This window comes from Polyodon spathula, chromosome 30, assembly GCF_017654505.1.
Source record: "Polyodon spathula isolate WHYD16114869_AA chromosome 30, ASM1765450v1, whole genome shotgun sequence".
Classification (NCBI taxonomy): Eukaryota; Metazoa; Chordata; class Actinopteri; order Acipenseriformes; family Polyodontidae; genus Polyodon; species Polyodon spathula.
In genome coordinates, this window is record NC_054563.1 from 4238667 (window position 1) to 4265397 (window position 26731).

The 26731-nt window shown below is 37.0% G+C and overlaps 1 protein-coding gene across 2 annotated transcripts; it reads left to right on the forward strand.

Annotated features, from left to right (window-relative positions):
• Positions 1 to 746: 746 nt before the first annotated feature.
• rab6a (RAB6A, member RAS oncogene family) lies at positions 747 to 26731 on the forward strand. Of its 2 annotated transcripts, none has more exons than XM_041233319.1 (8): positions 747 to 1102; positions 17215 to 17273; positions 18157 to 18210; positions 19004 to 19109; positions 21818 to 21929; positions 23152 to 23245; positions 24474 to 24540; positions 25523 to 26731. In XM_041233319.1, exons 1-8 carry the CDS (start codon positions 1033 to 1035, stop codon positions 25585 to 25587), a joined length of 627 nt encoding a protein of 208 aa, XP_041089253.1. In that variant the 5' UTR covers positions 747 to 1032; the 3' UTR covers positions 25588 to 26731. The 2 variants fall into 2 exon arrangements, with proteins under 2 accessions (XP_041089253.1, XP_041089252.1); XM_041233318.1 differs by lacking the exon at positions 19004 to 19109 and adding an exon at positions 19190 to 19295 and having other exon boundaries at positions 750 to 1102.

Here is a 26731-nt window from a genome sequence, read left to right on the forward strand (position 1 = left end):
GTACAGTGAAGCATCCTGTTACAAGCACACAGTAAATTGCATTGCATCATCTTTGGGTATGAAATGTAGCGACTGTAAAATTAAAGAAGGAAACTGAATACATTGCATAACACAACTGCTTCAATGAAAGCTACAACATCACCCAAACTACAATGAATACATTGATCAACAGTAGCTATACAAACATAATAATAATAATAATAATAATAATAAGAATAAAGAAGAAGAAGAAGAAGAAGAAGAAGAAGAAGAAGAAGTGATTATGAAAAGACAATGTAAAGGACATGATTATTTCAGATACAATAGACAACATTGTAAAATATAAGTGATACAATAGTACTTAAAAAAAAAAAACTGCTAATAAATAAATAATAATAATAATAATAGCAGTTACAAACACCTTCACATTTACACAAAAAATGTTACACAGTGTATGTACAATTTTGTAATCTATAGTGAAGCAGTAAATATAGCTAAACTCTATAGCCAAATTTTCTGACAAAGAATACCACCCAATGAATTGTTTATGAGCACGTATCTTTTGTAAATAAAAAGAAAGTTTTTTTTTTTTGGGGGGGGGGGGGGGGGGGGTGGTGGAGAGAATGGAATTCTGAACGGCACACATTCTAATGGGATTCTAGTTTTACTTCAGTCCCATGCCCCCGTCCTGCCACACCCAGGGTGGTAACCGAACTGACTCCGGCGGTCGGCGGATTGGCTGAGAATGCGATCCATCAGAGCGGTTGCTGGGTAGCAGGGTAGGCTGTAGCGCGCTCCCTAGTAACACAGAGTGGAGGAGGGTGAGGTAATTCTGAGAGGATTCTGCTGCACCGAGACACACACACACTGGCAAATTAATTAGTGGTTTAAGGAGGAACTAAAACCGAGCGAATGTTTCGAAATTACAATAACTAAACATATCAGTTATTAACTGGTAAATATTGCGCATAAAAAGGCGAACTGTTTGAACTTTAGAAGCTAATTTCTCGTAGCGCCTGCCTGCTCTCTCGCTTCTGCTCGAATATTGCAGTCATGTCGGCGGGAGGAGATTTCGGGAACCCGCTGAGGAAATTTAAGTTGGTGTTTTTGGGAGAGCAGAGTGGTAAGTACTTGATAATATATATGTTTTTTTTGTTTTTTTTTATTCGTGATTGTATTCATCTGGTATAGCTCTCTCGCTGAATGCAATGCTAACAGCAGTCCCTGGTGTCGATTGCGTTTTGTCGCATTAGATGAAAATACCTGAATCGCAGCAACAACTGTCTGCCTCGGTTTAAGGAAACGAAGTCAGGACAGTGTTTTTGGGCAGTTTGTATGATTCCTAAATTTTATATATATAATACACCGGGTAGCGTTCAGATTAAATCAGCCGTACAAACCCCCCCCCCCCCCCCCCCCCCCCCCCCCCCCCCCCAACTGTATACACTGATGTCATTTAAGAAATTAGATTAAAACCTTCAGATCCTGTAAATACTGTGTAGGGATAAAAACATTCTCGTCGTTTAAATGACCTAGGTAGGGCGTTATTAAAACACACATTGATTAACATTAGAGGAAGCCTAGAATCATCAGTGATCACACTCTGCTAGCAGAAAATCGCGATTCACACCCATGTTGCAGTTTTGCAACTAAATGCTTGTTGCATAGGCTGCCTGGCACCCAAATAATTGTGCATTTTTTAAAATGAAAACAAATGGAGCCATTCAAGCAGCGATAGTAGTAATCGCAGAAGAAAATCAGATTCCGTTGATAGAGATTTTGTTTAATTTGTACAATCTGTTGTACACATTGTCGTACGGTGATTTGGATGCTGGATCTACAGATTGTCACAGCAAACACTATTCTAGATAACCGCGATTAATATGTCAGGATTGTTTTTATCGTCGAGAACTTGCTGCAGTTTTTACACTCTAAAATTCTGTGCACTAAACTGACTTTTTTGTTAAATTACATTTTTTTTTTACAAGCCTACGTGGTTGCTAAATACCAAGCAGGGCGTTGTGACAGCCTAGATTTTACTGGCTCTACCTGTCTAGTCATAGAACGTTAGTGCAGCATCATTTTATACATTAAAAACACCTGATCAAAAGACCATTTTGTTCTGAAAGGTCTTATTACTGCTTACGCCCCCAAAAAATGTTTCTCATTTCCTAAGATGTTGGAATCCAATCTGTGTAATTGACATGGTTAAAAAGCCAATGTATGATTTTAGGTGTTTGTTTGATTATTTTTTTTATTTTTTATAATGCTCGCTATTTATATGAAGGCAGTGTTTTGTGTCTTCTATTCCTGTTTGTTTTTGGTTAATATATTCAGAATACTGGATGTATTCACCATTCACTGTATTTCAGTAATATGGCCCTCTTCTTTTATGGGGCATTTAATTGTTTGCCTGCACACAACAAATTGTATCACAGGGCATAAATATTTTTTTATGTGTTGAAGAATCAAGATTATAGCCCAGATCTCCCAGGTACAAGAGGGGGAATCATGGCTTACTGCAATTTACTGTACCACTACAAGCTATTCGAGGCCTGTGATTTAAAACGAGCTGCAAAATGAAATTGATTTTTCTTGCTGTATTTTCTCTTCCACACCATGCACATACTGTAATGTAAATGTCAAGCACAAAAGTGGCACCATCTTATTAGTTTGTGACATGCTTTTATATATTATTTTGTACCAGTTATTAATGTAGTGATTGGCTCAGTTTTCATAAGTCTTGTTTTTTACCTGTCATAATCCACAGTACAAGTCTGTATCATTTTCCTGCCATGCAGTTGACCAGCAGGTTATTAATAAGGATAAGCTGCTGTGAAATTCAAGGAGGTTCACTTTTTGAGAGAAGAATCGGGAAATACATTTTTTTTTGTCCGCATTGGAGAGGCGAGGTTCAGTTGAAACCAAGCCAGCCTGATGTGATTGATTATGAATTATTTAGTTTTGATAGATGTTGGAGGCTTTAGATCCAGACCTCCTGGAAATGAGTAATGTAATTCCAAAAATAAGAAACCAAGTGTGATTACATTTTTTAAGTGAAATACTCTGCTCTTTAATACAAAATCATGGACAGGTTTTTTTTTTCCCCCCTCATGTTAGTCCCAATTCCTTTATGCGTTATAGAAGAAATTCTCCCACGTCTCAATTGATGTTTTTACAAGTATGTTAATCTGTTCCTTTGGTGAAGTAGACTGCCTATATATTAGGAAATGCAGTAAAAGTGCTCCCTTGCATTAGGAGGTTTTTAATATTTCATTTTTTTAGGTATTTGTTAAAGCTTAGCATACAATAAAGTTGCTGTAGATCTGAAACCCAAAAATAAGAGTTTTAATCCATTCTGGTATTAGAAATAGGTCTGCTGCCTGTCTGTCTAAAAGGAGGAATTTTTTGAAAGTGGCTACTAGTTAAGTCCTCCAAGTACTTTGTGTTTAGATTCATCATAAAACATATTTAGTGGCTGGTGAAGATGATGTCTGTCCTTCAGACTACAAGCACGATTATTGTCTACACACAGGTGCTTGGACAGCCGACACGGTGTTCCTTTAAATTGACAAGACTTTGGCACTTGAAAAAGTGGTCACAATATTGACAGAAGTACAAAAACTGGCATTTTCGGTGTTTCGTTAAGGGATGGTATGGGATGGGGGGAATGGGATGGGTCACGGCTTTGATTGGATGTGGTTGGTTGTCAGGGACTGTCTTGTTAAATTGTAAAGAAACTTTCTAAAAACATTTGTTAGTTTCAGACTCTGTCAGTATGTGTAGCTCTGACTGTCTGTTTGTATGTCTGTCACACATACACATATCTGAAGAAAGGCTAGATGAAACGTGTTAGGAAGGTCTAGCACGAGTCATTGAATCTGGGGTGTATGGAGACACTGTATCCATCTTTTCAAATATTTACACTTATTTTTACACATTTAAATCCCTGTGTTTTTTTGCTTGGTTGTCATGAAGCTTCTGCATTGGCGGCATTTGAACTGAGACTGGTAATCTCTATCCTATCCACAGAGCAGGGATAGCACATTTGTGTCCAGTGCCAATTGTGTGATGATTTTTTTAGTCTTTACAGCCAGCAAAGTCATTTCAATTGTGACATAAGACCTTGTAACATACTGTAGACATTCAGCAGTAAAATGCCTGTGCAGTAGCACTGTACGCCACCCTGACTCCTGATGCACTTTATTTATCTTTTAATGGAAATGCTGATTGGAAATTTCACAACAGAAGGGATGAACTCAATATGGCAAATGACTATTTGTTATAATCCTGTGGAATGCATTGAAAGAAGGATTGTTGGTCATTAGGAGAGTGGATTTCAGTCATTTAGAATAGGTAAAGATAGTGGACTAATTCGGAGAGTCCTTGATGGGAGTTACCATTATTAATGTGGCAAGTTCATTAGTCATCCAAAAAAATGGTAACCGCAGAACGGACAAGGGAACCTCAAACCGATGGAAGCGCAAGACTACTGTTCACTGCAACAGAAAAGGGAAACTTGGATTACCTGTCATAGGTGATTTATGATACACCCACATTACACTACAGCCCACAGTGGGATATGGAAATCTAAATGACGTACCACCTCATAACTCATGGGTTATATTTAGGTTGTCTAACAACGATATAAATGCCAAATAATTGTCATTTACTGCCCATTTATGTGTATATGATGCAGTACCTTTATAATTTCTACCCAATTAAATTTGATCAAATAGCCTTCAGTATACGCCTTAGCTGTTTGGCAGTCTTAAACAAAACAAGATCATGTTCTTTAGTACCTGTGCAGTACAATGTAATAAGGCAGAATTAAGTATAACAAATTCTTGTGTAAAAAGCTCACTTACTCCTAGTTCAAGTGAAAGTACCATTAATTATAGTTAGAAATCGAGCAGTCTGCCAGTGGTGCCCACTTAACCGTCTAAGAATGACATGAAACATTATCAAAATGATCTACATTCTACCAGTATACTAACTGCAAAAAAAAGTGTCTTCCTTCTCCAGTTCCTTGTGGAATAATGTGTACCCCAGTGAAAGAGGGATTACACTGTAGCCCAAAATCAGCTTGAACCCTTTGTCCGTTTCTGTTTTTCAGTTTGATGGTGTGTCACATTTTGTGAAAGATGGGAGACCTCCTGAATTTGTTTGATTTAATGTGGAATGACTCGAAGCATTTGAACTCCAATGTAAACCACCTCCTTCACACCTTGTTTTTAGCCGGTGTGAATGTTTGCCACTGGTTTTATGAGATGGTTCCAGAGCGTGTTATCATTTTACAGCTTGTTTAAAAATACAAACAGCAGATATAATAGAAGCAAGTTTGGAGGAGGAGTTAATTAACTTATTTAAGCACTGACTGAGATCAGAATTCCTATGGGGAAGGGTGTTCCGACTGAAAGTGTTCAGGTAGCCTTTTAAAGAAAAGAACAAAACAAATCACAGAAAAGGTCAGCAAGTGAAATGAGGGCAAAAAGGAGTGCTGGCTGTGTGTAAAAGCTAGACGCAGTCAGTGATTATTCTTTATCAGGAGGTATTGAAAGACATTGCTTTACAATGAGGCTATAAGAAATGCGAGCGACAGGGAGTAGATTAAAGGCCCTCTATGTACATTAAAATGGATAACATGACGACACAGCCAAGGTAAGTGATTGCCCCAAGTTTCATTGAACAAAAGAAACCTATTTAAAGCCAAGTGACCTCTTTAAATGGCAAGTACATTTTAAAATGATTAATTATAGATTGTGTTTTTTTATTTATTATTGCAGCCCCACCGTTTTATTGAAATGCAAATCATGTACTTCATTTCAATGCTCATGCAAATCAATGCCCAAGGATAGAATGTGGAATTCCCTGCAGCAATTCACCAGCAAAACATTTACCACTTCTAAAAACTCAGAAGGGCTGATAACTGGTTGTGCTAGTTAGTGTTGTATTATACAGTAGCATGTGCACGTGATTTGAATTTTTATTGGCGGCATCATTTTGTATACTTCAAAGCTACACATTCGTAAATAAAAAAAATGGACCATTAATTGTGTGGTATTGTTTCACAGAAATATAATAAAAGGCAAAGGACGCATGTTCTGCTGCCTTGATCACTTTTCTTTCTTTGGCATTCCCTTCACAGCAGGTAAACTCTGTCTGCGTTTGCACTCTTCATATGCCTTGGATTTTAAGAGCCGTCACAAGGGAGCTTATAATCATTTGTGAAATAAAATCTACTTACAATTACTTTGGGATTTTAGCGACGCAAGTCAATTCAAGTTGGGAGGGTGTAAGGTGTACAACAGAGGTGCTGGTTCTCTCCCCCAAACCCTTCCTGATTGGTGCTTTTAGTTTTCAGTGTTTCCGCTTGTTGACTCAAGCTGATGCCTGTGTATGGAGATTGGAGACAGGTCACAGGATAACAGAAATGAGAAGGGAAGCTGGGATTATACCTATGCAAGGAAACTGAGGCATTTGAACAGTGAGATTAAAAAGGGGTTTGATAGTTAAACTGCTGTATGATAGAGTAAAAACAACATAACCTGTGTTGTGTGAGAAATTATTTTATTGGTTTTTGTGCTTTTGTAAAATGTCAGTGCTAGCTTTAGATCTGGTTAGTCTGTAAAGTGTAGCCTATGCTAAGTTCACCATAGTACTTTTTTTTTTTGTGATGTTTAAAGTAAAATATTATTAATAATGCCAGAGACATCGTGTTGCAACCCAGTATTGCCTGAGCTGAACTAGGAAGATGCATTATGGGCTACAAAAATGCACCTGTTTGTAACTAAATCTAATGGAGTGGAAATGTAGCAGCTGCGAAACTGGTTTAAGCAGCTTTAATAGTGCACAGTAATGTTCAGAATTTGGCAGTTCAATGAAGAGGGAAAGGGAATTATTATTACAATGTGTTGCAATCCTAGCTTGCAATCATTTTTCTATGCAAATGAACTTGTTGATCTAATGCTGCTGTGATTTACAGTAGAAGAGATGCACTGACTGTGTCAGTTCAGGGCCACTCGCCCCGCTTGTTCTGTTAGTTTAGCCCCTCTACTGTATCATTGTTGTGCTGTGAAACCGCTTTAAAGGATTCCTGTAACTCATAGCTGCTGGATTGCTTGGGGTTGAAAGTCCCCTGGCAGCAATAATGTACTTTAGTAGTAGGCTTAGCAGAATCCTTGAAAAAAAACAACAAATGCTTGGTGCTGCAGAATTTGTATTGATCAAGCATTTAAAAGAGACGAAAAAGATGCTTTGCACAATGGAGAAGAAACAACGTTTTTCTTCTCTTTAAAACATTTTAGGGTTAGTTTAGAAATGCATCAAAGAAAGCTGGTAGCACACTATCAGTCTGCTCATGTTGAGAGACAAGGAGGTGTGGTGTTGCTTTAGTGTGCAAGCTGCTGGAGATACAAGTTAGTTCCAGTTGGATGCAGATCAGATATATTAGCCGACTTATCTGAAATGTATTGCACAGAATGATTTGCAATGCCAGCCATAACCATAATACAGTTTTAAGGCAATTTAAAGACCTGGATCGCTTCCCTGCTTCGTCTCAGGTTTGGACCTTTTGTTGAATCCCCACCTTTACTGTCAGCAGGTTGCAGAGGTTGTGACTCAGTGGCTCGACCTAAGCCATGAGAGTAGCCAAAAAATGAATACAGAATTAAACAATGCCTGCTTGCGCCTTCTGCCAGTCTAATTTTAAAGAAAACATTACTTGATTAGTTTTTCGTTGCACTTAAACTTTTTAGCGATTATCATGGAATATGTTCAGATGATTTTAATGGCAAATGACGAGTAGAATTGTTTAGTACTTTATATTGGTTTCCTTAAATACTGTAGGTAATTGCCCCTCTTAAAATGGGCGAATGATTTTAATAAGCAAGACCACCCACAAGTGCATTGGTATCAAAAAAAAAAAAAAAAAAGTTGGTCCCCAACGTTGTGACAGCTGTCCTGACAGTCCTTGTTGCTAACTCATTTGTAAAGGCCTGTGAAAGGAGGAGTTTTTATCGTTTTGATCAACCCAGAGTTAAGAAAAATAGCGAGGGACACGTTCTGTCACATTGGAAATGGAATAAGATTCCCATTTCCATCGCACTTTGAGCCAAGTCAAGGTCTGTCACTACTTGAAAGCTTCCTGCCTAATGTAGCAGTTATAACAATTAATGATCTGCACAGTGGATTGCACACAGCAAAAGCAATGTCTTTATTCACTTATCGTGCATGTGATATTATTTTCCTGGTGTTGTGATGGCTTTGGGAGATGCACCAATGCATTATACATTCATGAATAATGCAAATGGTAGAGAAAGGATCTCCCTCTGCATTTACTACATGCATGTAATTGCCTCTGTTTCCATTTTTTATTTGTAAATGCATTTCAAGTATAGAATTTTGCAGTGTTGAAAGAACAGGTGATGAAGATTTTTTTGTTTACAATTTTGCATTTGCCAAAGAAGTTGGGACCCAAGTTGCTGTGAGGGAGTGTACAAAGGGTGGGTCAGTAAACTGGAAGTGGTTGTAGGGAACAGCTCTATCTTGGCCCAAACAGCAGGACTGGTAGTACAGAAGCATTTTGTTATAGAGGAAATAACAGTATTTTGGAAGGTTAGTATCCCAATTGTGAAGATGCCGCAGCTCTGCAGATGGTGGGAGTAAAGTACTGAAGGTATGTAATGACAAGCAGGGCTTTTAAATAATTCAATCTACTAGGAACAAAACGGAAGCTTATAATTGCAACATTAGGATGGGCATCAAGAATAGAACTGAGTGCACTAGAAAGAATGACAAGCCAATCCCATGTACATTGACCCAAGTGTCATCACTGATGGACAGTGGCTTATGTGTATAGTATTTGGATTTAAAAAAAGTTCAGCGACTCTGGAGTTGCCTGTATAATATATGAATGTCCTGTACTGTAAACTTGTTATACTCTTTACTGGAAATTGATTCTAAAACATGGCTGTTGATGATAGCCTCTAAATCAGCTAATCTAACCTTTTTAATATCTTGTATGGACAGTCCTCCTCATATCAGGGTTTTGATGAATCGACAGTACTTGTGCTGTATGAATAATAGTCTGCATCCGTTTATCCACCTCTCATTAATCCACTGGTCAGCATTATAGCAGATTGATTCTTTTATAAAGTACTACATATAACCGTCACGCACGTCGTCTTGTGTAACATCAGCACTATGTAGCTTCATATTAACTCATGTGCCCATCCCAAAACATGCACCTGGGTTAAAAGGAAACAGGAAGCTGCAGGAATGCGCACGTCAGTAAGTACTAATTGTTTTAATACGTTTTCCCTACTTCAAATACCATTTAAATACAGTAACTTTACTGAGAATATACTGCCTTTTTATACAAAACGTGTTTTTAGTGATTGTTTCTGCTATAATGGTGTTAGATGTATTTTTTTCTGGTTCAGAATTGCAGTCTAGTGGACGTTTCATAAAACCGGCACTCTGATCTTGTGTCATGGGAACCTGTGACAGGAGGGCAGGGATAAGCGAGTGCTGACTATATGTACCACACACACTTTGAAATATTGAATTCCATTTTTATGCCTACCTTAGATTAGTGTTTTTGCTTGCGTTTGTGGAACTGGAAACTATAGCAGGGATCTTTTTTTCAACTGGAATGTATGAACTTCTTTGTAAAGCAGTCCATTAATCTTTAATGCTGGATCATTCAGTGTGAGCGTTGAACGGGGAAGACAGTACATTGATACAAATAGGAAATTAAGCTACATGGGTTATTCTCAATACCCTTGCTGTTGAGTATTGATTTAGGTGGTTTGTTGTAAAACCCCATTAACGAGGCAGTGTGACCAGGTTGGTTTCTTACTCCTTTGGGAAATGCACCTTTTAAATAATTAAAGCTCAGATGTGAGATGTGTAGCCATACACATTTCTCGGTTTAATTCTTATAATGCCCCTTGCAAGACATTTTGGAACAATATACTAAACATTGTCTTTTTTTTTGGTTTGCTGGATTAAAAAATGAACACAAAAATGCACCAGTATTGTGAATTGTTCAATATGATAGTACAGTTTTGAAGTGGTCGGTTCAAGTCGCGATGGGGATGCTAAAGGACTGTTCAGTTTTCATTCTCTGCAAATGTGTACATTTTCCTAAAATTCAAACAAATGTACAGTAACCAATTTTTCCCATTCCATTGTACACCTCTCTTCAGTAGTGTTTCCGAGCTCTAGAGCTTTGCACACTATTCTTGTCTGTTACAGACACACAGAAATCTCCATTAGTTTTTTTTTTTTTTCAATGTATGCCAGTATTTCAGTCAGTTCCCTAATGTACTGCCTAAAACACATCAGCCTGGAATGCACTAAAAACAACGATACTGTGCTCTGCTGGCAGCTACCACCTCCCTTCACTGCAATAAACAGCAACATATTTCACTGTATTCAGTAGGGAGCAGTGTAGCTGAGGCTTGCCATCTTCTCTGTGCACTCAACCTGGCTGGCTTGCCATAATGTGAGTGAAAGCAGAGAGGTGGAGCTGGTGGGGGGGTGGGGGGAGATAAATTTGCAGTAATTAATTGTCATCAAGTATCTTGAGTAAAATTAGTGTCTCAGGATAAGGCTTTCTGTTTTTTTTTTTTTCATTGCCTGAAACTGCATTATCTACAGTTCACCTCTTTATACTCTAAAGCTGATTTAATGTGGGGCTGCAATTAGCAGCAGTACCAGCTAGACACTTAATTAACTGGTAAAATACAACTCGGCATTCAAAGATAAGCGTGTCGTTTTGTATGCCCCAATGCTTGTGGGAGGGTGTGTGGGGAGGTTGGGTTGAGAGCTCGGAGAAACCAGGACAACTTGTATTTGCTGTTTCTGAAAACAGAATTTGGCAGATAATTCACTGAAATATGCTATTGGTACTCGTTATTGATTTATTAGTTGTACATGCGACTAGCACCCTCAAGACAAATTTGAGTTCAGTAGCAGTTACACCTAGAAATTTGCCAGTGGTAGCAAATTAGTTAAAAAAAAAAAAAAAAAAAAAAAAAAAGGCGATGGTCGACTTCTCACCACCATACTGGCATTTAAGGACTTCATAGATATTCAGCATTTTTTATATTTCTTTTATAGGCAAACACTAATATTAAGTAGTATTGTAAACATATAAATTATAATATACATGGATTTATTTTCTTTAAAATCTCAGAATCTCTATCTTTGGCCACGGCGATAGTTCCTGAAAAGCCCCTTACTTGAAATTCTAAGTGGTTGAAGGTACTTTGCCTGTGGGTTCGTGCCTCACACCCAGGCAGGCGTAAGATATGTCTTACCGCACACCCTGTCGTGGGTTATTGCTTAGATCTAACATCAATCTCCACTTTACAAGGGGCTATTTAACAGCTGAACCATAATATTTTAAGTGCTACTGTAACTCTTCAGTGTTGCATCAGCTAAGGATACACAGTTTTGGCCAAACGTTTTGCATCAGCTAGAGGGTTACGATTTGAGACCTAATCTAAAAAAGAAAAACTATATCAACATAATTTGGATATTTTATTGAACATCATATAGTCAAATAAACTACTAAATAATAGCATAAAAGTCTACACCATTTCATGTTAGATTTCAAAATGTCAGTTTTTCATTAAGTTTATGGAAAACTACAAAGCAGAGTGTAGTTCAATATGTTAACATAACATTATTCAGCAGGTTTAATCAACTTTATGAAGCAAAATTAGTTAATTCTTTAAGATGATGCAAAACTTCAAGGGAGCCTCATTGGAAACCTGCTAAATGTATTTAAACTGGCATGTAGACCCAGCTAAGAAAGCAGACCTTATCCACTCATAACTCTCTTGCTGTCTTGAAGAATACATCTATTACACCGCTTTATGGTACAACGTTCTGCACTGTCTGAATATAAAAAAGATCCCTCTCTTGTCGTGTACGTCACTTGAAGTCTTTGCTACAATTATGGCACTTTTATCACGAGGAATGTCAACATATACTTTAATGAGATCCTACTCTGCTGTTTCTGCTCCTGTAATTTTTTATTGGTGGTGCTGCAGTCACATTTTCTAAGGCTTCAGCAATGACTGCAAGATTTAAAAGGAGAAACATGTAGCCTAGAAACAGGTGAAGGTTTTATTTTAATACGCCCCGCATGTGGTGTGAAATGTACTCTCCTAAATCAGTAAGATTTAAAAAAAAAAAAAAAAAAAAAGTCATCTGTCAGCTCGGATGTGTGTCCGCCACCCCTCCCGAGCCTCGTTAAAAGCGCTACAGTGAAATGCATGAACTACTTCTGTATCTGCAGCACGCTGCCATAGTCGTGAAGCAATAAACGCCAGTCTGCATTGTACTGTACTGTAGATCAGAATATCAGACGTCTTCTCTGATTGCAGCCAGTAAATTCTGATATAGGGATCCAAACTGTACGTGCTGCTATTGCAGAGGAAATGTTTGTTCAAAAGTGAGTTGCAATTCAATTTTTAGACCCCCCTGCCCTCAGTACAAAATATTATATTGCTTTTCCTGGTGGAGTATTCAAATACCAGTGCCTCATAGCAACACCTGTTGGAAGTCAGACCGACAGTTATCTTTAAAACTGCTTAATCAAGGGAATCTTGTTCTGTTTTAGGAAGCAAAAAGATTAAATGTTTTAACAGCAACTATTAAGGCTACTTGTGTCCTCAAGCACTAGCAAAGTAAATCTCTCTTTCTTCAAGTGCCGCAGGACTGTGAAAGTAGGTCAGTTTAGCAACTGGAACGTAATGAATACAGGTGTTTCAGACACTGTTCTCCAGGATCTTTTAAGACAATTAAAACTGATTCACATTATTATCAGCTTCTTTTGTATCCATTGAAGAAACATTAACTAAGGGACTGTTAAGAAATAACCATGTCCTCAGGTTTAGCACTGAGCTTTAAAAAAAGAAATGCTTTTTGTGGGGCGGGGATAATAACAATGAAATTATAATGTTGCTTAACTATTTAAACCGTTTAGGTCAATTTGTTTATTTTACTGGGAGATACAAAATAATGCAACATTAGGAGTAAAAGTGAAATTATCAGACGCTAATCTGGAATTAATAGCATTAAAATAAAATGCTGAATACAGTTATGTACAGTGTTGTGACTAAAACACTCAAATAATAATTATTTCCTAATTTTCTTTTTCTGTTGGTGTATGAGCTTGTTACTATAGCTAGTCGGTCACTGCAGCAGATTGTCTGACTGGTGTGCTGATAACGTAGTGACATTTAACATTTAATTTAAATGGTCTGATTTAAATAGTTTTAGTGCAGCTCTGAGGGTTTGGGAGTAAGAACACCAGCATTGTTTTGGAGTGGGATGGTGTGAAGTCATGACAAAGTAGCCAAAGAGTTCAGCCAGAAATGCTGCGTCACTCCCTGAAAACAGGTTTGACAAAGGCTAGGTATTTTCTAATACTGGCACGATAGTTATGCTCAAAAAGGTGTTGTGGATGCTTCTGTAGGTTAATGAAGCCAACAACACTTTTAATAATATACTGTACATTAGTAACACTGAAATGTTGCTCTTGAAGGATCTTAATGAAAAGATTGGTAGGCTGCTTTCCTGGGCCGTCCTTTATATCTCAGCAGAAAGTTCAAATAAAACATCCCAGAAGATGTTGAGTAGGGAAACTCGTTATACACAATCACAGGTGTAATTACTTGTGTTTGATTTCTGTTGTTCTCCTGCTAATAGGACGAGCTACAATTGTGTCACTGTCGTGTCGTCTCTGTTTCCTGACAGTAATGCAGTCTCTTCTCTGTACTTCGAGAGAGGGCGTGAGCTCAGCTTATGGGTTCGAGCTGTCATTCCGTGCCGTTTTCTGCAACAGACAGTAATAAATATTCATGAAAGCCTTCTTCCATCCTGGTGCTCTTTTTGTATATGCCTAACTGATGCAGTTACTTTGGAGTGTGATCTGTACGCACAGCCCTGAGTGGGAGTGTCTCTGAGGAGCTTAAGATTTATGCCTGAGCCTGTGGACTGTACAAGATAAAACACAGCATGAGGTCTCTGGTAATGCATGCCATTTCTGGGTTGTAGTGGTGTTACAGTACAGTGTCATTCTTGCAATGCCTGCATTGGCTACAATATGTTGGTTTAACAATAGTAAATGAATACATTTGAATGATTTGTAGGTTTTTTTGATAGGCGAGTGGGTAGTGTTTATGGGGATTGAGCTCCGTGGGTATTTTAAATTGCTGCAGTATTTATTTTTGTGGGCTGGTGTTACAAACTTGCTTCCTGAGATGACAGCAGTGCAGAAATGCGGCTGCAGGTAATGGCTTTTCACAGACCTCGGTGTTTGCTGTTGAATTATTCAGTGATTGTAGATGGTAAGGAAAAAGGATGTGCTCCTTTAGGATTCCCCCCCCACCCCCCCCCCCCCCCCCCCCCCCCCCCCCCCCCCCCCCCCCCCCCCCCCCAAGATAACCTTTTGCAGTCTGTCTGATTTTATTCAGATGCAAAGCTGACCAATTCCTGCTCATGACTTCAATAAAAAAAAATATATATAATTCACAGTACCATAGTGTGCCTACAGTATCTTATTTGAAATATAACAAATTCATTACATTCTCAGTGAGATGGGAATTTGGCCACTTTTGTTACATTCAAGAGGTAGTTTCATTCAGTCCAACACTGAAGTCTCCTTTTAGAGCTTTGTTTCCATTGGATGTGTTGCGCTTCTGTACAATTCTTTAAAAAAAATGACCCTATATATAGACCTAGCAGTTATTCATGCTATAGTAACCCTGTTTAAATTGAATGGAACAAAACAAAGTATGTGTGTGTTTTCAAAAATAAACATCAACTAAATGCATGTAAAACCAGTAATTAACTTACATTTTAACAAAGCCTTGCCAAGTGGTACTCTGTAATTCCTGTTAGGCGAGTTAATGGCTTAGTTAATTCAGTATTAAATATAACCTTTCAACCTCATCTTTAAGGAAGAACATGCATCAGTATGTCATTGTCTTTTTCTGATTCATTAAGAAATGGTATAACAGTGCGCACATGTGCATTCAATCTTTTGATTCTGTTATGACCTGTGCTTAGGGAAAATGCAAAACCCAACTGTTCGACTGTATTGAATAAAATGTCTTTGTTGAAATCTACAACGGAGTTCGGAGTCAACATTCTTGTATTTAATTGGTTTAAATATTAGTATGAAATGCTCCCTGGGAACCGTTCATGGTAGGCAATGACATAGCTTGGATTTGAACTCGTGATTTCCAGGCTATAGGGTGCATCCTGCACTCCACACGGGGTGCCTTTACTGGGTGCGCTTTGTAGGGTTTAAATGATAGAATTGTTCTGGAAGGGGAATTCTGTGGCACCAAGAGTCTGCAGCCTGGTTCTCAAGAACCGATACCCATAGAAAACCGGAGTCGCACTAGACTGGGCAGCACATTTATTATTAGCATTGTTTTTTTTAATGATTTTTTGGAGGGGTTGGCTTTGTCTAAAGTTTTTAAAATAATGTATTGAGCTGTTGATGTAAAACACATTTGCTGCATGTTTGGGCTAAACAGTTTTCAGTGTACTTGTGCCTGTGTACCATGCCACACCAACACTGGCCTAAAGTTCAAGGTCAGTCCTAGTGCTGTGTATTACATCATTCAGATATTTTACCTGGCCCCTGAAATTGTATCTGACTACCAAAGAAATGAGTAGGAATCCTATTGAGAGATCCTGTGTTTGATGTTCAGCATGTTGCAGAATGTGATTCCATGGTTATAATACAGGGAGAAGGCAAGGCATGTCTACTTTATTTTATTGATTTTATTTTTTATTTTTAATTGGGACCACTATCATTGAAAGTTGGGTGGGAGAAGTCAACAGAAACTGCCAAAGAGCTTTTGAGAGAACTATAAAGATGCGATACCGAACCTCTCCTTGTGCTGTAACATGAGCAAGCATCTGGCACTGTGAAATCAGTACATGGTTTGCAAGGGGTACAGTGACAGCTGTCAGGTCTTCTTGTTTGTAATCAGTTTTGCCTTCGTCATCGTGAAGTGGTATATGAACCCTTGATTCAGTCCTACAGAAAGATGTTGGCAGCTGTTTCAGCTTCAACCTGGGTGCTTTTAGAAATGTGCTGCTTTGTCTGTATCTGGTTCCAGTGATCTGCACTCCTTGTTTGTTGCAGCTGTTATTGATGGAAGTTCACACTGCTGTCTAGACTGCTGTATCGAAGCTGCTCTGGGGAGGTGGAATTGGTTTGTGTGAAGAGAGTCTTATGCAAACTCTAGGACAAGATTAGGGTTCAGATACAACCATCTTTACCATCCACAAAGCACAACTCGCCTTCAGCTCGCATCTTTCCAAGAAATTCAGTACAACCCACCACCTGAAGTCATGCTGGGTCAGCGCACATTTTTTTTCTTGTCAGACTTACCAACTGCTTTTTAGTTTTCATACTGCCCTTCTGTGTCTCTTTCCTCTTTGTCTAAAATTAAAACGTTCACATGACTCCTGAATCCCGTCTCAGCAGGAGTGTTCTATCCCGGTACTGGGTAAACTTTTTCTAAAACTTAAAAAAAATAAAAGCCAGAGTGGTTTGCATGGTACAAATAATCGCAGCAGTAGAAAAGTAAGCAGATTGATTATACTGAGCATTAGGTCAATAATCTTCTATTACTTCATGAACCAGTAATAACACAAAGCTTAGAAAATCAATACAATTCTGTATAACAGTCTGTATCTTTAATCATTTGAATGTGAAGATGACAAAGTAATGTTTTGGTATAATATAAATGACCACTTTTTCAGTTCAGCATGTGAAATGAGCAATTTATTTTATTTTACATTTTTGTCATCCAGGTGGCAATAAAACTCTTGCTGGCACAGCAAATTAAGAAAATACAAAATAGACCTGAAGGCTATCTTGAATTGTGATGGTTTACATATATTACATAACAGACAGTAACTCTATTTACAATGCCTGTCACATACAGTGCGTCTATTTATTATCAGACTTGCTTTTTTAAATTTGTTTTAATGTCATTGAAACACAGCATGGCCAAAGTATTTGTGCACAATCTGGGCAAAATATCCTCCTGGTCATCGATAATGTGTCGGTGGAACAGGGGTCTTTATTAATGGTATTGCACTGCTCCAGACACTGCCTGCACTTTATTTGTCATCACTCATGTATTGGTTTATGAAGTAATGGTAGTACAATAATCTTTTCTTTTCCAGTTGGGAAGACTTCATTGATCACCAGGTTTATGTATGACAGTTTTGACAACACCTATCAAGTAAGGATGTTTTTTTTGCTGCTGTTATGTACCCTTCACAGTGTGTTGCATGGTTGTAAAATGCTAAAACTGCGCTTTCCCACAATTATGTTAAGATTGAAATAATGATCTTACCGTGTTGGTTAATTGCAGCCTTCCACTGTTAAACTTTCTATCCGCTCTTAGTAGGTAGTTTCAGCTGTAGGGACATCATCTTAAATCTGCTTTCCAATTAGTGACTCTGAAAGCCAAAAACTGTAGACATACCTCCACCTTAAGCCTGCATCACTAAAATTATAGAAAATGCATGAAGATCTTCCAGTTGATATTTACGCAGCGGTGTCCTAAGAAGCTTCAAAATGACAGTATGTAAAATACTGGGATGCTGCACCTTTAAGTCAGCCAGGAAGGTGCCTGTTTAAATGATTTTACTGTGCAGGATAATTTGGTTGGCCTTTATCCTCTTGACATTTACAGGCTGGGAAATAGTCCCCACATGGCCAATAGCATTTTCAGTTTGGGCACACTGTTAACATTTTGACCTGTAATTCTGAGCTTTTTGGGAAGCTGTTTTTCATTGTGTACTGAAGCTAGAATTGGAGTTTTTAACACTAGAAGGGCGAGTAGAAGTCTTTCTCAATGCCTTTTGAATTTCATTTAGCATTACTATAGATACCTCTATTTTGAGTGTTTGCTAGTTATGAATTCATAATACAGAGACAATTATATACTTGGATCAACAAGACAGGAGCCTGAGTTTGGTATCAAATACCTCAACCTGTAAATCTGTATTTATTCATCATTCCCAATACGTGTCGGAGATTATTGTGAATGTCACACAGAACATCTGCTCTTCTATCTAGACTGCAGATTATATTTAAGTTTGCCTTTTTTTCTTTTTCAGGCAACAATAGGAATAGATTTTTTGTCAAAAACCATGTACCTGGAAGACAGAACAGTAAGTGGCATTAACTGCTTTTCTAAATGTCATTTCCAGATGTGTGCGACTGCTTCTGCTATATAAATATGAAACGCCTGCATAGGTACGGTTGCATTTTGTCTGATAAATGGATGGTAATCTGCACTGTTGCTGTATTTAAAACCTGCTGTTTAGCCTCGACTAAATAATGAGTAATCCTCCCCCAGATTGTCTACTCCACTATCCCATTATCCACTATCCCATTAGTTTGTTTTGTCGTTCGCTGTTGTAAGTGGGAATGGATTCTCGCCTCCAAACCTATTTTTATAGCAAATTTCTTAAACCACTTCCTACTTCCTACAGCTTTTAACTTTTTATTTACTTATTCACATAAATATATCTTATAGATATATTATTTAAAGCCATATATACCATTCTTGACTTTTTAAAACCCTGCATGGAGTTATTTTGATTTCTTTCTCTCTCTCTCTCTCTCTCTCTCTCTCTCTCTCTCTCTCTCTCTCTCTCTCTCTGCAATTGACATGACCATGAAATAAGATCACAGGAAACCAATGAATAACAATAATAAAATTTTAAAAAAATCATTAGATGTCAATTGGTTATCTAATAATAAAATGTAAAAAAAACCCAACAAAACAAAACTCTCCCTTGCTGTCTCTTCCTCCCTCTTTCCCTCCTTTTTACTCTTTCTCACACTCTGTCTCTTTGATGGAATATTTTGTTGCCATTGTTATTTTGGTGGTGTTTTTTTTTTTTTTTTTTTTTTTTTTTTTTTTTTTTTGGTTCTTTATATTTTTTCCACATCCCACAGATCAGGTTGCAGCTCTGGGACACTGCGGGTCAGGAACGCTTTCGTAGCCTCATTCCCAGTTACATCCGTGATTCAGCCGCAGCTGTAGTAGTTTACGATATTACAAGTAGGTATCTCTTTGCCCTGGGTGAGACCGTTTCTTATCCCTACATGTTTTTTCTTGCTGTTGTCTGCCTGGTTTGCTAGGTGCGGTTGCAGTTATGGGACACAGCAGGGCAGGAACGGTTCAGGAGCTTGATTCCTAGCTACATTCGTGACTCCACTGTTGCAGTTGTTGTCTTTGATATAACAAGTGAGTGGGGCCCCTTTTGCTGTTCTAACAATTTGGCTTCAGGTTGGCATGTGTTCACCTCCCTGTATCTCTTCTTTTTTTTTTTTTGATGGCCCACAAATACAAGCTGTGTCTCCTATCAGTCATTTAAAATGAAGTTTAGAGATTACCGGTATGTACTCTATTTTGCAAGCCGACTGCAAAACATTGGAAACAACTGATAAAAAAATAAACTGTTTATTGATACAAGTTTACTTTGTATGAATAAAGGGTTTATCTTTTTTTTTTTTTCTCATTATTACTGAAATGCCTGTTATCCTACTCTACAGCAAGTCTTCAGGGTTTATTTCAAATTAAAATCTACACTGAAGTTTACTTTTTGTAAGTCAATAATTTAGCATGAATAAGCATAACTAGGTTTTTAATCACATTTACATTTCCACTGTCGGATTCATAGACAGGATTAGCATAGAAAATATAGAGTGTTCCTTTATAAAGTCTTTGTAAAGTACTATAGATTCAATAAAGGAATATAGATTCATTGTCTACCTTTTTCCTCCCTAAGAATTTGATGTATAGCCAATATGGTATAAAATAGATCATAATACAATTAAAGTAATCCTGTCAAAAATACAAATTGTAGTAAAGGCCTCCAGTATATTGAGATTGTCATTTTAATGCTAAAATGAAACGCAGCTTTAGGTGGGTTTGCCGTGTTGATTTGCTGCATGGTGTTACCATTGGTCTTTTTGCATGGATTCTATTATTTTTAACAAACTACTTTAAATCAAATAGCTGTTTTAATTAAAACCATATCAGAATAGCAAAAAGCATTTGTCATTTTAATAGGCTGCATTATTAGATACATTTTATGCAATTCAGTAATTACCTTTATTTCCTGGGGCAAGATGTCTTTCTGCAGAATAGGAAACAGAAATGGAACTGCAAAAAATACAACAGGAATCCAGAGGCATCTAAATAGTTTAAAACGCTTGAAAATATCTATTTTTGTCTTGAATAAGCAAATGGAGGATTAATGACACATTCCCATGTTATACAGATGGATTTACAACGCCACGGCAGGAAAAGCTGTTGTATATGTTTTGTGTCGGATGCAGCCTTTACTTTTTTTTTTTTTTTTTTTTTTTAAACACTATGCAGTGTAAAAAAGAAGTTTTTAAAATGTATTGTCCAATATGATGAGGTCCTTGGTCTCAATGTGATTGCTCATGGTGATAAACCTCTCTAATTGCCTAATGCTGACATTAAAAGAATGACAAAATATTTGAATGTTTGTAAAATATGTCCAGTGTCTCCACAAAAGTATGGACAGGTTTTTATTGAATAAATTGAGACAAACAGTCACGTGATTCAATTCAGGTTTATACCGTATTTGGTAGCCTACCAATGCATCACACAATTCCAAAAGATGAATAGCATAAATGATTTCAAAAAAAGGTTTCATTGTAACAATAGTTTACAATACTAGCTAAATCATATACAGTAAAACTAATTGTTTTACTTTAATATATGGTAGTTTTTTTTTTGTTCCAGTAGGGGAATAGAAATGTGATATTAACAGAAGGTCAGGAAACAATGTCGAACATTAGTGTCTTTGCCGAGTTCACTTAGTTGGTATTCTGATAACAGCAGTTTGCTGAAGCAGCTATTCAGTGCCACTGGTAGTTGTTTCTAATTCTGAATTGTTATACCTGCATCTCAAGTTAAGCAGAAACTAAAAATGTTTTTTTGGTTTTTTTTGGTCTCATTTGATAATACTGTCCTACAATGTTTTATAAATGTATTTCCAATTCAAGAAATATTCAACAGAATATATGGACCACTTTGGGACAGACTTGTGGTTTAAATACTGATATCTGTTGGTTTATACTTAAATATGTTTGTATTGCCAAAAGATCAGTGAAACATGATTCTGCCAAATTTGTCTGTCAGTGGAATTAATATTTAAGCTTCATTAAACATTTAGACAGTAATGTTATTTTGTTTGTATTAATTATGCTGTGCTTTATTGTAATCAAATTATTACCATGTGTAGTGTCTAGTAAATGGTTACTGTATTAAAGTAATTGCAGCTTCAGGTATGATGTTGAAATGACTTGCTAAAAACTGCAGTGGGTATTATAAAGGGCTAATTGTCTTTCTGTTGCACAGGCATGGCAGCATTCCATGTTGACTAAGCTACCCTGTCTATAAATATAAAGAATCCTTGAGAATATTAAAACCAACTGCAAGGTGAATCGTATCTTTCATTAGTAAAATTGAACAAACATGCTGTGTTTGTATTTACAGATCTAGGTGTCATTTCTTTGAGGAGCTTTGATTATATTTACCTTGTAATAGCTGTGTAACTTCAGTCATTTACAAAGTGATATAGGTGTGAGAAATCTTGGGTGTTTTTAAAAAAAAAAAAGTAAAAAGGTCAATTTATGAAATCCGGCTGCAAAATGTATGAGAGAATTTAGCCATGGTAATAATAGTGTGTCTATCAGAGCAGAAACTTAATGAAGCTTGTTTTCTGTCAGATGTAAACTCTTTCCAGCAAACAACAAAATGGATTGACGATGTCAGAACGGAGAGAGGGAGCGATGTTATCATCATGCTGGTGGGGAATAAGACGGATCTAGCAGACAAAAGGTACAAGTTCACTCGTTGTTGGCTGTAAATGCATGTGAATTTTTAAGCACCTCTCAGTCCCAGGAGAAGTTCCCAGCAGAGATTTTGGCAACAGAATTTTGTCCGCCACGGTTTAGGTCAGTTGAATAGACACCCTATTACTAGTTTGCATTAGATTCAAATGTATATATTAAACATGCCAGGAAAATGTTCTCCTCTTCAGAGAGAAACATGTTTTCTCAGATGCATGCATATCTTTCATTATAGGTGTGTGTTTGTTGTGCTCTTTTTATCAAAGCTCTCTCGTTATTTAAACCGGCAGTTTTCAGTGCTGCTCTAGAATAATGGCGAGCCTGGCCAACTGTCTGTTCCAAGTCACCGGCCCATTTGAAATAGAATGGCATTAACATTTTCTTTGTAGTCTTGACCGACATTTAAGAGTTTAGATACTGCCATTTAAACACATTTTTTGAAGTCCTGCAGTGTATAAAGATACCACTATGGCTTCCCGTTGCATGAAATCCATTGATAGATGAAATGGTAGCCATATCAGTGCAGAGATGATGGAAAAAGAGAAGGAAATGTGATACCTTTTTTATTGGACTAACTGAACAATAATGAAGCACAAGGTTTTTAAGACCTCAAAGGTCTCCCCTCAGGTGAAAGTCTGTATGCATCAATATAGAGATAACATAAAGAGATGTAATACATGATCTTGTGGGAAACTGGAGTCAAAGGGCTGACCTTTTAATGTAGCTCATTACAAATCTCAACAGAATTGTAATCTTTTATAATCTGTTTAATGTTTTTCTCTAATTAGTGTCGGGGGGGGGGGGGATTTTTGCGACCTGTAAAATGACCTAATTAGCTCTTTATTCTTTAAATTGTTACTTGTTTAAACATTTGGGCACCGTTTTCTTTCTGTGTATATGTGAAAGCTTGCTGATGAGGTCATCAGGCTGTGAATTATCTTTGGTTCCATTTGATTGAATAGTCATGTATTTCTGTGAAGTATGTAATTATTTTTATTTAGATTATAAGATCCACATTTTATTTAAACTCTTTCTTCACCTAGTTTTATATAGAAAGTGATTAAGTCTGCAATGTGTAAAGCTAAATATAGTTCCTAATTGATAGCAGAAAGAACATTTTCATTCACACCATGAATCTCCTCTTTTTTTTTTTTTTTTTTTTGCTTGTTTTGCCATCTGTGTTGCACTTTTTAACTTTTTATTTGCTACAGGCAAGTATCTATCGAGGAGGGGGAGAGGAAAGCCAAAGAGCTGAATGTAATGTTTATTGAAACTAGTGCTAAAGCAGGATACAATGTAAAACAGGTAAGTCTGGAAGGAACCGTTGGCACTGTGAATTCTGTTTGCTGCTGGAGTACGTTTTTACTATTCAGAGAAAGCATAAGAAATGTTAAGGCTGCAAATACTAGCCAGTGTTATGTACTGATGTAGCCTAAGCAGCATGCAGAAGACAGTGTGGGTGTTCTATAGGGTTTTTTTGGTTTTACATTTTGGGCGTGGGGGGGTGTCTGTTGTCTTGCCATCCGTACAGGCAAATAACCACTGGAGAGGGAGAGCAGAGAGCCAAAGAACTGCATGTTCTGTGTGTTGAAACAAGTGCAAAGGCATGCTACAGTGGGAAGAAGGTAGAGCACGCTGTTTTAGTGTGGGACGGGATGATTCAAACAGCTCTTCTCATCAGTGTTTTCAAGAAAGTGTCAACAGATCTGTATTTGTATTGATCAGTCTACTTTTACTTTTCTATGGAAACCACCTGCATTATGTTTAGTATGACCACATGTTTTCTTTTTCTTGAATTGATGTGAAACCTGGAATAGCCCTTAAAAGGAACCCTACAAATGTACAGAAAATGTAGATTTCTAATTTATAATTAGGAAGAATGAAATAATGTTTCTAACCTATAATTCACCAGATTAGTTAAAAAAAAAAAAAAAAAAAAAAAACACTGAGAACTGTGAATGAACTGTTTCTTTTATATCATTCAGAGGGTTCATTTTATGAACAGAGTGGAATTGTTAGAACCACAAGGAAATGTGTGCGCTGCCTGGAAATGAGACTTGTCTTGTTTCACTGAAGATCTGAATAAAGCTTAATCTATTGAGTTTAGGTCTGGAAGTTTAGGAAAAAAAGACTCAATGTTCATGACACAAGAAGCTAGTGTTGTAGATGTTAAGCAGTTCTTCATTGGGGTTGTTTTTTGTATTGCTGTATGCAAAATAGTTGCAAGTTTAGGATGCAGATTTTTAGTGGTACAATACAGTAGATTGTGGTGACTGGTTGTAAGCTGGCCATAATATATCCTGTAAATCAGGTTTTTGAACCCTATGCAGTATAACACGTTTTATAAAACACTTTTTAATGTCAGGAATCCTAAAGTGCTTTAAACGCCTCATTGTAGTTTTACAGGTACAGGTTGTGAGAACAACAAGCAGTCGTTGGTGTCAAATCAGTGATCACTGAAACAAAGTGTAAAATAATGCAAGGGTTTTTTTGTCCACTTTATTTCCTGAACCTCATCTCACTTTTCTTGTAGCTTTTTCGACGTGTAGCAGCTGCCTTGCCTGGGATGGAAAGCACACAGGACAAGAGCAGAGAAGACAGTATCCTTTCAGCAGTCTCTTAACGATATAACCACTATTGCTTTCCTTTGCATTTCCATACAAACTAGCACGTCATATGGAGCTGTTTTTGTATTACAACCTTATGAGCATGGTTTGTAGGTAGGGTTGCCAGCTTTTCCACAGACCAAAACCGAACATATTTCTCAATTAGCCTGTCAAACACCATACTACCAGATCTTGGTAAAAGATCAATAAAACCATACTGTTGGTGTTAGTGGGTACAGTAAAGTGATTCCTGCCTGGCTGTACATTTCACTAGTATCGTGTACATTACTGTGTCACACCATTGAAAACTAATAGAAAAAACTCAATCATTCATACTTTCAATCTATGGTACCTGCATATGCTCTTATAGAGTATTATACAATACATTACTTTTAATGGACAGAATCTCTCATACAGATATAAATTGTGTTTTGTATTTTTTTGAAAAATAAAATAATTAGCCTACTATAGTTTCTTACTTAAAACATACAGACAAGGAAAAAGATGAACTTACCCAGTACTACCTCCATGTGTAGACATATTCTTTGCAATTTTGGAGTCTGGAAAGACCTGAGCGTAGAGTTTGTTCCCACAATCCTAAAAATTTTTTTTTTTAAAATAGGAACACTAAATAAAGGCCTTGGATTAAAGCATCTGTTAAATGCAATAATATCTTGCAATCTTGCAATAATAATAAATGTTAACAGTATGTAGCTGTGCTTTGACGTTGTAGAATGCACTGTGCATTCTAATTTCAACATTCCAGTATATAAAACTATTGTGCGTGCCCCATGCTGAATTACTTTGAAATAGCCTGTAACAGTTAACTGAAGATTGCAGATACAACTGATAATTTAAGCACATTAAGCCTTTTTTTTTTTAACTTTGGAAGTTGTCATGAGTTAAAGTTTAACAACTCTGTATTAAAGGAAAAAAGTATTTTTTGTCATGTGTTCCTTAACAGAATTTCTTTCAGTGATCGACATAAAACTGGAAAAGCCCCCAGAACAGCCAGTCAGTGAGGGAGGTTGTTCCTGTTAATATCATGTATCTCATCTCCTCTCTCTCTCGTCTGTCTGTGTGTCTCTCTCTCTCTCTCTCTCTCTCTCTCTCTCTCTCTCTCTCTCTCTCAAATGAAATGCCACTGCTGCTTCTCATTTCCATCAGATGCAGTGTGAATATCAGCTCGTAACTTTCCCTGTCAATATAAATATATAAAAAAGAAAGAAAGACAGTTGCAGTTTTATTGCTGGCGGCCTCGTTGTATGGCCTATTAGCATCCCAAGCACAAAACTGAAGATAGTCAGTGCTGTCATATTTCCAAAAACAAAATGCCATATTCCAACAGATTTAGGCGCTTGCCTCTTAAGTGGTACATCCTGTTTTGGGTTTATTTATTAAAATACTGCACTTTTAATGTGAAAATAATAATCAGTTTGAAAAGTTTGAGTCTGGCTTTAGAACACATGCAGGGATGAGCCTGTGTTGAACGCTGATTCACTCTTTAACAATGACAGAATCGACAGCTATACAACAGATAACTTTTTTGTTTTGCTTTCTTTTTACTCTTTCAGTTATTTACACAGAAGGGTTAAAAAAAGCTCTAAATTCTAAGTGCTGAGTTTTGATACAGTAATAGAATCATTAAGAATATAACTATTACATTTGAAAAAAAAATCCCTTTAGTTGAATCAATGAAGTGACTTGCTGAATGCATATTTGTAAACCAGAGATGTTTCAGCATGTCAAACATTTTCAAACAGCAAAACCTTAATTAAAAATACAAATAGTTAGCAAGCTTGAATACATCAGGAGAGTCATTATTTTAATGCAAAAAGTTTAAGTAAGGGGAAGTATCATATTTGATACCTGAAAAATGATGCAGACATTGCTGTGCCTTTTTATTTAGTTGACCATTTTCTTAGGGCTTCCACTGGTTTGTTTTATTTTTTGTTAGGTTTGTATAGTTTGATTTAACATACCTGTGATAATATACTATAGAGTTATTTAACTAGTTTATATAATTAACCCTGCCTTCTGTAATTTATTTCTGAAACTGGATCATTTAAAATTATTGTCAAACAAAAAATGTTTTTTAGGTTTTGGTATTTTTTCAGAAGTAATCTTAGCTCCTCCCACCACTTAAAACACTGAAAGTATAATCCATAAACCTTTCAATCCCTTA

Excerpts from the sequence above, each read along its gene's own strand:
- rab6a (XM_041233319.1), top strand. The coding sequence starts at position 1,033 with ATGTCGGCGGGAGGAGATTTCGGGAACCCGCTGAGGAAATTTAAGTTG. Across the intron at positions 17,274-18,156 it reads GTTTTGACAACACCTATCAA|GCAACAATAGGAATAGATTT; the intron begins GTAAGGATGTTT and ends TTTCTTTTTCAG. Across the intron at positions 24,541-25,522 it reads GGACAAGAGCAGAGAAGACA|TGATCGACATAAAACTGGAA; the intron begins GTATCCTTTCAG and ends AATTTCTTTCAG.